General features: G+C 36.9%; 1 protein-coding gene across 1 annotated transcript; it reads right to left on the bottom strand.

Moving 5' to 3' along the window:
• Positions 1-1,851: 1,851 nt before the first annotated feature.
• LOC100892956 lies at positions 1,852-7,314 on the bottom strand. The gene is made up of 4 exons (XM_030988171.1): positions 6,719-7,314; positions 4,432-4,558; positions 3,619-3,811; positions 1,852-3,035 (listed from the first exon to the last, which is right to left on the bottom strand). Exons 1-4 carry the CDS (start codon positions 6,984-6,986, stop codon positions 2,847-2,849), a joined length of 777 nt encoding a protein of 258 aa, XP_030844031.1. The 5' UTR covers positions 6,987-7,314; the 3' UTR covers positions 1,852-2,846.
• Between the last annotated feature and the right edge of the window lie 5,310 nt (positions 7,315-12,624).

Consider the following 12,624-nt stretch of genomic DNA (forward strand, 5'->3'; position numbering starts at 1 on the left):
CCTTTCTTTCCTTTTCTCAGCTTTTCTGTCTTTCTTTCTTGTCTCTCTTCTCGCCTCTTCTATCTGACATCAATTTTCCTCTTTCAATTGTACAGTGTATCTACCATCTATATGTACATGTACTAGCATACCGTTGTCTTCTTGGCATGCATACTATTGTTTCATATGTTATGTAACAGTACTAAGCACAGGTGAAATATTTATGTCTAGTACAAAGCAATGTTTTGAATGAATTTGTATATGCATCATCTCACACTGAGCTGTTCCTCTCTTCCTTCCTTCCTCTCTCTCTCTCTCTCTCTATTTTTCTTTCTTCCTTTCTCCATGTCTCTCTTTCTCTCTTCTTTTCTCTCTCTTGTTTCTCCTCTTTGACTCGGAAATCCAGAATATGATGTATGATTAATTTAGGTCTGCTTTGATTTTAGATCTTGGCTGTGATTTGTTCTATATATATATGACATTGATTGTTGTCATGAACATTTTATAGAATATATTTAAGTTAGTATTGTCTGTTGGGAGCCAGGGGAGTACAAATAATACAAATAATTCCTCCGGCTCTCAACAGAGGCATTAAATAATATTACATTGTTATGTTATTTATGTTATTTGTTGTTATTTGTTCATGATTATGTTAATATATTGTCATATTTTATACAAATGTGAGTCGTAAGACGATTTTTCTGCCTTCAATTTATTTGTGCAATTCAATTCAATTCAATTCAATTAAAATTCATTCAATGAAAACCTTACATATTAGGTGCCCCTTTTTGCACTTGCAGTACATGTTTCTATTTGTTGATCCAACTATCGACCCGTTACAACTACTTATTACTGACAAAACAAGATTGGCTAAGTAAATAAGTAATATAGGCTGTTCGGGGAAGCCAGAGCTTAAATAGCTAAGGTTTTTAGATGTCCCTAATAATCAACACGTTTTTCCAAATCGAAACTATTCTGTGCTACACAAATTTGTAGCCCTATGGAGTGCAATGAGGAAAGTTTCCCCCAAGACTTCGATTATGATTTATTGGTTTCTGCATCTTTTTTCCATCATACATTTTCACGAACATAATATGGTTTGATACAATATTTTAAGTGTATATAATTTTATACAGATAATAAACGAAATTAAACAAATATATTAAATGCATAATTAACATGCATTAGATGCAGGAGGGCTACAGAATTAGGCAAAGTAGCTTGACGTGCCCGCATCCCTCAACTTAGATACAACAATAACAAATAAAAAAAGAGTGTGACTTGCAGAGAAGAAAAGGAAAGGGGAGAAAAGGAGCGTTGGTAATAATACAATAAATCTCATACATCTGCTGATTGAATGCAGGTTCATTCATGAATGGATAAGCGACGCTAGGTCATGGACGATTACACATCATTGTTGAATATACAGTCAATGTACACACGAACATGAATACAGTAAAATTACACACGACAGGATCAATACTTAGACAATAACATAGTTTTAACTGCCTTCCTAAAAAGGATACAATGTCCTAAGGTTTCTTATTACAATGGGCAGAGAGTTCCAGATGTCTGGGCCGGCGTGTCTAATGGATTTGAGAGCCAATGCGTTTTTTTTTTTTTTCTTAAATAGAATTTGTCAGTTTGCCTTGTAGGGTAAGAGTGGATGGTTTTATTCAAATTAATTATTGCTCGAAGTCATATATTCCCCCAAAAATAAGTAGAAACAAAGAATAAAACAAAGTAAATCTACTAGTCGGCATCAATATAAATGTTTGGCCTGTTTAAAACTTAGAGTCTCATAAAATCTCTGGGGGCTATTTTGTTTGAAATGTTTTGCCTGTTCAAAATGACCTTTTTTTCTTGGGGACGTGGGTAGCACAAAAAACGAATAATTTTGTTTCCAAAGCTGTTTTTCTACAATCATTTTCTCTGCGCAGTTGTTGGCACTACAGTGTATTTGTTTTCTTCACATTAAAGGATCAGTTTGGTATCACTGTAGAGGTCCTCATTTCTCGTTACTGTGGCATTTAAATTTTGAAAGCCGAAATTGGGAAACATTCCTCAAAATGCAGCTACAGAGGTTCACATGTGTGCGAGAAGATGTGGGAGTGGCATTCCAAGCAGGTCGAATCGTTTCACGCGCATGGACCGATCTCTTTCAAACCACTGTCGAGGCCGTGATTGGTCAGTTCGTCAAGCTCTTATGGATTCGGGAGTGGCCAGTCAAAAGTGCGGTTGCAGTCGCCACGTGAACGGTTTAAATAAACACATGTGCAACACCGGAATGGGGGTTGTAGTGGGAGGTTTGATTGTGCCGTTTGATCCAACAGTCGTTTGATTAAACGGCCTGGAGAGACGAGGCAATAATTTCCAAAATTCGAACCCAGTTATCTGATCATCACTATTTTTGGAAAAACAAATCACAAACTCCAAATTGTCAGCTGGTGGTGACATGTTGCTATTTTTTCTTTCTATTTTTTTAGCATTTTGACCAAGACCATTTACCGTGTACAATCAACATAATAATTTTTTATTCGCACCAATACGCCTCCAGGTTTTATTTTGTACATAGGTTTAATACGCACATACTTAATGATCATATGTTAGAGATAACATTCCACTTAAAACTAAATTCTACGAATAAAACGCGATTTTCCAAAAAATTGCCATAAACTGCTAGAATTGCCACGAGCTAAAAAAACATTATAAAAAAGAGTATTCCAGTATCAATTGCGCTTAATAGAATTGCAAAAAAATGACGGAGCCTAACGTTCACCAAGTAGGTTTCGATCATGTGTAATTTTGCATTAATTAATTAAGAGTGTTGCAACATCACAGTTGGAACGTTGGAACGTTCAGACCATTCAGTTTACCTCCTCGATTGTTCCCGAAGTGAAAAAATCCACCTCGCACTGCATACCATCTTTGTAGATCTTCATGGCCTTCTTTAGATCCACTTTAAACTTTTCGGCATTCTCGTCGATGTAATTCGCGAGTGTATGGCTTCCCGGCAGGTTATCTTGTATCCAGAAACTGTACACGTTGGTGTCATTCTATAATTGCACAAGAAAAAATACGTAACGTGAAAACCCGTACTTTGGACAAATAATTATACAGAATTTCGTTTAGTTTTCAGTTTTGCCCTTTTTATTTGATGGCGGTTTTAGTTTGATCGATCCAAAAAAAATTGTGTACATCACAACAATTTTAACTTCAAAAATTCCATCCGGCTACAAAAATAAATACTCAATCAATCAATTAATTATTATTTCTTTTTCACCAGGATAAACAAACAAAACATGTCTTCGTGAGGGTTACCCTGTGTGCCCAGAGTTTGAACAGAACGAAACGAAACTAGTAAGCATGTAAACAATGGGATATGAAATATGACGTAGTTTGGGAGCAATACAGCAGGGGCCGTGTGCAAAATGATTTGGCGACCAACAATACATTGTTGGATTCTTAACAAGCTGAATACGATAATCCATAAAGCCCCGCCCCTTGCCGAACTGACCAATCATGACCGCGACTATGGTCCGACAGACACCGTTCCATGCGTGTGAGTGCGTGTAAAATGCGGGTGGGATTGGTCATTAAGAAAAGGGGCGGGGCTTAATGGATCTTGTCTATTCTTACTATGCCTGATTTGATCTCCTGAGCAAGCCACCCCCACAGCTTCTCGCACGGCAACATGGCGATCAGCAGGTAAAACGGCTCCTCCGTTGTAGCCACGTCCAGCTCGAATTCAGAGTAGGAGGCAGCGGCGTCTCCCATGGAAATCCCTTTTGGGTGCTTGATGTACCACTCTTTGAACATTATCTCCGTGTACCTTCAAATACAATCATGAGCATACAGGTTGGTTGAAAAAACAATATATAGACGAGCTTCAAATTTAAGAAAACAGCGCCAATCTGCACACTTCCAGTTTTGAAAACGAGGTTTTCAGTGTCTAAGGTACAATGTCCCATTTGCAGGCCAAAAAAAAGTTGCGTGGACTGATACGCGTTATGTCTATTCAAGGCAGTGCATTAAAAGGACGTCGATCGTAGCAATCCCAGTTGTCTTCGTGCGAATCTAAAAGTCCCTAACGACACAGTTTCGGCAGTAGATAAGATGACTGTCTTTTTCCCGGGAGGGGGGTGCAAAAAGTGTATGCTTATCCTCTGAATTTACCCATGATCATCGATCGCCTCCGCGGGGGTGTGAGAAGTGAGAACCTTTCATGAATCAGAGAAGACTGCAGGCAGATCATCGTTTCAGACTATACTGGCAATACTGACTATATATCCACTGCCGAATTGGATAAGCTGTATTTTACTCACTCACTCACTAGATCGATCGATTGATTGATCGACCAATCAATAAATCAGGCGATCAATTGATCGATCAATCAAACGATCAATCACACCACCACCCACCACACCCATATTATTTTAACCAAACACTTACTCAGCGTAACTTTCTATGCGTGCGGCAATGAATTTCTTTAGGTCTTCATCGGTGGCTTTACTCTCAGCTTTCTCATAGCAGCCAGTGGCATTATCGCAGTACACGGCGTCCTGAACTGTGTAGCCACCTGGTGGATTAAATGTAGGATATAGCTTTGTTTATGGTGAGAAGAGTGAGCAATTGGTTTTAATCTGAAAGCTCGCTATTTTTAAAGATGACAGTTCCAATCCTCCTTGGAAATATTTTCGTCTGAAATGCAGTCATCTTCGCGAAAATTGTATTTTAAGACCTCCACAACTTGAACACAGTGGCTTATTTCGATTCCAACGATCGAAATAAGCACATGATAAAGTGTGCAAATGCACATAATGGTTTGACGCTATTTTCTCGTGACCCGGATATTGGCTTGGGCTCCAACGTTGACGGGTCTGTTATTCCATGGCACAGGCCACAGGGTATGAACACAGCCCGTAAATGTTTTGTTCTCTGCCACTACTATGTCGTACTTTTAAAGTTAACGACCAATGTATATCCAATTAAACTTGTTTACATAAACATGGTGTTTTTTATTCTTTGAAAAATTGACTCTATGAAGATGACAAGCTTAAATTGGTTTCCATATTAAATCACTCCATACAAGGTTTATTTCTTCTTATTCTCAACAGTTCTGTGGTTGTAGTTTATGCAAAGCGTCAACCATGAATAGAATTTTGAGTTAATGGGTTCTCACCTCTACAAACGGCGAATAACGTAAAAAAATATTTTTGACCGAAAGAAATACACTGCACTTCATTTGGTCGAATGGCCTTCTTAAAGGTACTATGTCCCCTTTGCAGGCCAAACAAATGAAAAGGTTAAATTCCAACGGCATTTGAAAGATAATACTAATTTAGAACTTCTCTAAAAAAAAGGGAGCTTGAAAATGTCTTCAAGATGGAAAATAACGATTATTAGTTGTCGAATCGACTTAGGAGCTATAGAGCCAGTAAGTAATTTTATGATTTTAAGACCATTGTACCAAATTTTATGTTTATTATTACCAAAGAAGAAAAAATGCCAGTCAGTCACTCAAAAGTGTCTGACAGTGAAGTCTAGCAAGTAAACGGATTTCCTTGCATATTTTGAATATTAGGACATTGCTAACGTTTACATTTCACAGATAGGACATACATGACATAACCATTCATAATTCCTGCAAAGTTCTAGAGAATTTGATGTTGGCTGCAAAAGGGACATAGTATCTTTAAAGGCCAAGTCCACTCAAAAAAATAAGTTACTTTCTATAGAAGCAGAAAAATCAGAGAAACTAATCAAAAAGTTTGAGCAAAATCGGATATCTAATAAGAAAGTTATGAATTTTTTAAAAAGTCTGTAAAACTATGGAACGATGAAAATCACAAGAAAAATTGAACATTCACTCATAAGTCTGTGACGTCATGTCCTCACTATCCACTAATTGTTTTCTTTATATTCATATTACGAATTTCCTATTTCCCCCTAAGAATCTTATTTCTTCACACTAGCATCCAAGTTAGATTGATAGGAATATGTTTTTGTGTGGATGCACTAATATAGAGGTTTTTTTTTCAGTTTTATCATTACAAATTTGACTTTTGATAAACTATTCAGATAAAAGTCAATATTTATGAATATACAATATTCAGAAAATAGTATCAATTCTTCAAAGTTCAGAGATTTTGTGCAATGTCATGCACGCAATATGATACAAATCATGTAACCTGGGCAAAGGCATGGGGAAATCAAGTTTTGGGGGATAAAAAGATAAATTAATGGGATTAAACTATATAAAACAATTGATAAATAGTGAGGACATGACGTCACAAACTGAAAACCAAATTGGCAATTTGTGTAGTGATTTTCATTGTTTCAGAGTTTTAAATACTTTTTCAAAAATTCATAACTTTTGTATTAGTTATCAGATTTTACTCAAACTTTTTTTGATTTATTTGTCTGATTTTTCTGCTTCTATTTAAAGTAAATTATTTTTGGAGTGGAATTGTACTTTAAAAGATGATGTATTAGGCGAAAAGATTGACAGACATCAATACTAAAAACTAGGAGCATCCTGCTCCTAATAAAAAATTGAAACTTATTAAACTAGTAACTTATCGTCGGTGCTCGGTTTGCCAGTGTTTATGTATTATATGAAAGCTCATAACTTATCTTATAATAACAATTTAAGAATCTAATTTGAAAAAAGCAAGGACTTCGAAGCTTTAAAACATGCCGAATTGTACCAAGTAGTCACCCAAATAAAAGAACTCACCGTAGTTGGTGGGATCCAGGAGACCACTCTTGATGCCCTGGATGAAGTCGGTGTTGAGTGCCTCCTGCGCCTGCACCTGACTGATGTTCCACAGAAATTCGGTTAAGGTCATCCACTTTTCCCCGCCCGGGGTGTCGAATTTGGTCAACTTTGCCGGCCCCTTGCCCGGCTGCAGTAAGGCGGCCACCGTAGACGGCAGGTGTTTGACCATGGCCGCTGTGCTGCGCGGACTGCGGACATTTCGGGGGCTTCTCTTCAATGCCGACATGTTTTATAGATCATATAATACTCCAACCTTTGGGGCTGTTTATTCTTGAAGGCCTGTTAGTGCAACCACAGCTTAAGAGTATCGACTGTGTGGTATCTGCTATGATTCAAACCGTGCTATGGGTCTGATTGCAGAGAAGATCGCGGAGTGCTATAAATTAACGAGCAAGATTTTGCGCGCAACCTGAATTTCGTGGAAACTCGATCAAGTTCATATACCGCGGTTCTCCCGAAACTGTTACCTCTTTTAGCAGTAATGTAGCGGAGATGAATGTGAAAGACATGTGATCGTTTATTTTTAGTGTATGTTTATGCGTGACGACTTAGCAGTGCGAGGAGGCGGTGCTTAGTGCGTGCAGTGACCCAGACTGGCAGGGTGTGCGTGCGCAGAACTGCGTTTTAGGACCTCATAGTCCAGCGGATAGGTGGAAGTATTGTGCAATTTGTGGTAAAAGCATGAAACTTTGTACAAACGTACTTTATACCAAAACATGCAATTTTAGATATGATGCCATCTCTGATATGGCCTGTGGTGGCCTTGGCGGCCATTTTTCAAAATGGCCTCCAAATTCTGATATAAAACTACATACCATTGTGCATGTGCACACTCAATGAATTGTACCCTCTTTATTATTCAGTTTTGCGCCAATTTGGAATTCAAGAAGTAAAAGAGGCTGCATGGGTCTTCTCTTTACAACTAAATGATCATTTTTCTTTTGTAGCAGCTGATCTTCCTTGTTTGGATAGATGTAAATTGCCTGCATTTTTACCGTCGCATTGTACTTGTCCAATGGTCATTGTACTCTATGCAGCCTTTTGAAGTATACAAGCAATTGCAGTCTCTTAATCAACGTAAAGCTGGGATTTCTGGAGACCTACCTGTAAAAATAATACGAGAATTTGCTTACGAATTGTGTATCCCAATGACTGACATTCTGAATGTCTCGTTTCAGAGCTCTATTGTCCCCCTACTCTGGAAACAAGCTGAAATAGGCCCCATTTCTAAGTCACAACCACCCACGTTGCAAAATCTACGCCCTATTTCACTTACATCTTACTTTGCAAAACTTGCTGAATCTTTCATATATAAATGGTTATAGAATGAGACACGTGGAGTGAAGCTTTCTACTAAATATAGCCCCATTGCATAAACAGAGAAAAACAAACAAAGATAGTACGTGGGTACTTAAACGTCTTCACGAAATATATAGACCATTTGATGGTTTCATTTTAACAATATTATGACCATAAAGAAACGTTAAAAATGTAACCATGTTAGTCTTATGGTATGTTACCTTAAGACAATATTACTTGATAATATACAATAAAACTGCAGCTTCTTGCAGTAGGTAGAAAATGGAGAATAAATATAATTTATTCATGAAGATTGTTGTCAGGCATCTTCATGAATTTAAAACAGTTATGAAATGATATAACTATTTGTTCGATAAATCGTCATTCAGATACCAAATATGGCGAAGCGAGAAATGCCATGATAACATTGTAAAGTGTATTTTAGTATTCACGTTATGCGCTATATATTAAAGATTACAAAATATTGCCAACATCTAGGTTGATAAAAAGTACTGGTCATATTTAGAGAACAACAATTGATGGATTCTCATTTTTTTGAGGGCTTTAGAAAACGCACATGTTAAAAAAGGGGGAAACGAGGGTAACAAAATGAACTTATTAAAGGGAGAGGGGTGTTGGTAAGAATAGGAAAGGGATAATCATTAGTAGAGGAAAGGCTAGGGTACAAATCAGATAGAACCCCATTATTAAGAAGAGATACATTTCACAATCACAAGGGTAAATTTTAGTTCTTTAGAAATGTGGAACGGCACGATTATCTGCCCCCCCCCCCCCCTCCCTCCCCCGCTCCCTTGGATCGCCGTTTCTGCTTGTCTAATGGAATAATTTATCTTCATTATTGATGTTATTGTTATTATAATCAGTATTCATTTCATTATTATTAAAATATTCTACGTTGCTTTACCCGTTGAAAAGGTCAATCTATTGGACAAAACGTGGTTAAATATTTATACGTAAACATGAATACATATAATAAAGGAGACGCATTAAATATAAACTGATTTCACACGACAAAAAAACGCATGTCGCCCCAACTCTCACAGACACCACCAACACAACACGCCCGCATACACGCATAGATGATAAGAGCACTCGAGAACTCTCTCCATCCGTTGCAAACTCTGACGTTTAGACGTTTCAACACTTAAGTCGAAAATCGTTGCTGTTCCGGTTAAATGTGTAATTGGTATACCTATGCATCTTGAATCCTTTGCTCCCAGTCGTACTCGTTTGATAATAGGCCTACGTTTGGGAGACCCGATAACATAGATTGCAGTGGAAGAAAGATATTTCTTCCTTGACCAAATATGTGTTTTCTATCCATATAATTAGATATCTGCTCCCCGGCTTCTGGCAAGCATTGAGCATCAAAATTCATTTCGGTTACCTTAATTTCATATGAGATGACATTGAGGTTATCGCGGCATTGTCTCGATTAAAAGCTTTGATGCATACAAGACACAAAATATGACGGACAAGTTTGAATATTCATGGATACTTCTAACCACATTAAAGGTACTATGTCCTAGTTGCAGGCCCCCAAAAATGAAAAGGTTAAATTCCAACGGCATACATACATACACGCATACATATAAATATTTATATAGCGCTTTTACACAAACATGCTCAAAGCGCTTTACATTTAAAAAAAAACAGAATAATTATATGCTCTCCAAGTGCATTACACTCTTAAAATAACAATTACAAAGAAAACAAATGAGTTTTTAGATTTCTCTTAAATGATGCGACTGAGGTGCAGGAACGAATGCTTAATGGGAGACTATTCCAAATAGTGGGACCAGAAAAAAATTATATTTTGTTGACCCTTCTTCGAATTGATGCGGGGGATTTGCAATACCAATCTAGAATTTCTCTCAAAACGACAGGGCATGAAAACGGCTTTTAGTGTGAAAATAATGACCATTAGTTGTCGAATCGACTTAAGTGATCGCAATCACCTAAGTAATAATCTGATTTTCAGACCCTTTTATCGAATGGTCGTACGTTTAGTGCTGGACAAATATTCAATCAGTTTAATTTGGGCCATTGCAAGTACTGGGTTATTGTTGTAGAAAAATGTTCATGTACCCTTTACAGCTTATTTTATGTATACTATTACCAAAGAAAAGAGATGTTAGTCAGTCACTTAATAGTGTCTGACAGTGAAGTCGAGAAGATAAACGGGTTCCTTGCATAATTTGTATAATAGGAAACTGCTAATATTTAGATTTCACAGAAAGGACATACATGACATATTCATAATTCCTGCAAAGTTCTACAGAATATAATGTTGGCTGCAAAAGGGACATAGTACTCTTAAAATGATTGGGTTCCTTAATCTCTGATTCTGTAACGAAACTAAATTTCAAAATCAAAGGGATCAGTGTGGGTTATTTGGAAACGTGGAGGGGCACGATTCTCATGAAAGGAAACATATGAACATTGTTTGAAAAGAGTGCAAAACACGTTTTGAGTCCATTGTAAATCAATAGAGTCGTATTGAATGATTGGATAAGATTCAATGCAAATATTTGTCATGATAACCCACACTGTGTCATTAAAGCACATTTGTACAGACCTCACACGTTAATCCCATACATGATTCTGCGTGCCATTCTATGAGTTATTTTGTCTTGGATTCCCCTTTTGATAATGTGGCGCCTGTTTGTTGGCATCGCTTGAAATACTGAACTGTATGTACTATTGTACATGTGTGCACTCCATGAATTATAATCTCTCTGTTATTCAGCTCGTGACAAAACATAAAAAATATGGAAGTAAAGGAGGCTCTTGGCTTATCTCTTTACAAATAGCTAGACAACATGTTGAACTCTATCATTTCGAGAAAAAAAAGTCGTTATAAGTTTAATAAAATGTAGAGCGTGATGAATTTAACACCGGAAGGTTTTAAATTCTATATGCTCTACCAAGGGCATAGATACTATTAAAAATAAGAACACTTTGGCGATAAAAGGCAGCACTTGTTACAATGGAAGTCTATGTCACGGTAAAGATAATATTTATGGCTCTTTAACCAATTTGAACCTGTTCTACAATTTTTTTAAATGGAACAGGTTAGAACCAGTATATTTATTAATAAACATTAACGTTTGACAGTGACCGAGGTATAGGTGATCAGATTATAGGTCTTTGTTCTAAATCAATTTTCAACAACGATGAATGGCTACTCTTACGTGTATGTGTATGAGTGTGTGGGGGACTATGTATCGTGATCTTGTATGTAACACACCCAATTTCATTTTTACAGCGATTTTATTATTTTTTATTGAACCTTTATACTTTGAAACTGGACATACAATTTATAAAATGAACCTGTGACTGATTCCCTAATACTGTACCAAAAAAAACGCTGGTTAGAGATATGAACGGCATACGGCGAAAGGGTGTGACGTTGACGAACATGATTCGAGGAAAGTCAGATACACCCCAAACATCTGGTTGTCTCGAAAGGACGCGGTGAGCGCTCTGGCACCCCTTTCGAGACAACCAGGAAAGGGGGTGGTGGAGTTTCACTATTTAATCTTCCAAGATTACCATTTTGATTGAATAAATAAGAGCCTGCAAAAGTCCCGCTCCAAAGCTCTACTAATTTCATTGTGTGGGTGGCTAACACACATCTGGGAGCTGGAGTTTTTTTTGTTTTTTTCGAGAGGGGGGGGGGGGGGGGGGGAGAGGAGGACTCGCTTTGTGATATTTGCTCTCTGGTCTTACCATATCTGAATTATGAACTCCTGATGTGGGGCAATACACACCTAACTTTGTTTAAACAGAATTGTATTTTTACAAAAGAAAACTCTTTGTATCATTTGTCTTTCTCGATTTCGCTCTCATACGGATCCTCTTTTCTTTACAAATAAAATATTGAAAGTTAAAGATCTTACTCTCTCTCAGTTAGGCCAGTTTATATATTCTGATAATAACAACATGCTTCCTTTCGTTTTGATGATATGTTCACCCTATTTAATCCTCTCATAAGTACCCAACTCGGCATTGTAATGACTTTCATTACCTTTGCTGAGAACTCTTCTAGCTCAAAACACGTTTATTTTATTACAGCCCCACAAATTTGGAACTCTATTCATATTGACATTTAACTTGCCCCCTCTCTGAATTCATTTAAGAGGAAATTGAAATTATTTCTTATACTTCCTTACAAAACAAATTAATATCAACGCATTGTCAAATCATTTCTTGTTAGTCATCATTGTCTCTTTTGACCTTTCTAGTGCTCACTATACTTTATCTTAACAAGTTTGCAAATTAAGGAATTATAATTGTATCATTATTTTGCCACTTTTTGGTAATCTATTTATATACATTTTGTTCAAGTCAATATATTTACATGTTACAAGAATTATGTGTGTCATTATTTTGAGGGATCCACATTTGACAAGCTCTGCTTTTCAGTGGATCCCTCCATTTCCACAGGTTTATCTTTTACAAAAACTTGTTAAAAAGCCATTATACCGGATATTGATGTATACTATCTATTTCACGACTTTAAACCATGGAAAATGTATTAT

Source organism: Strongylocentrotus purpuratus, unplaced genomic scaffold (assembly GCF_000002235.5).
Source record: "Strongylocentrotus purpuratus isolate Spur 01 unplaced genomic scaffold, Spur_5.0 spur5_scaffold_17, whole genome shotgun sequence".
NCBI classification, from domain to species: Eukaryota; Metazoa; Echinodermata; class Echinoidea; order Camarodonta; family Strongylocentrotidae; genus Strongylocentrotus; species Strongylocentrotus purpuratus.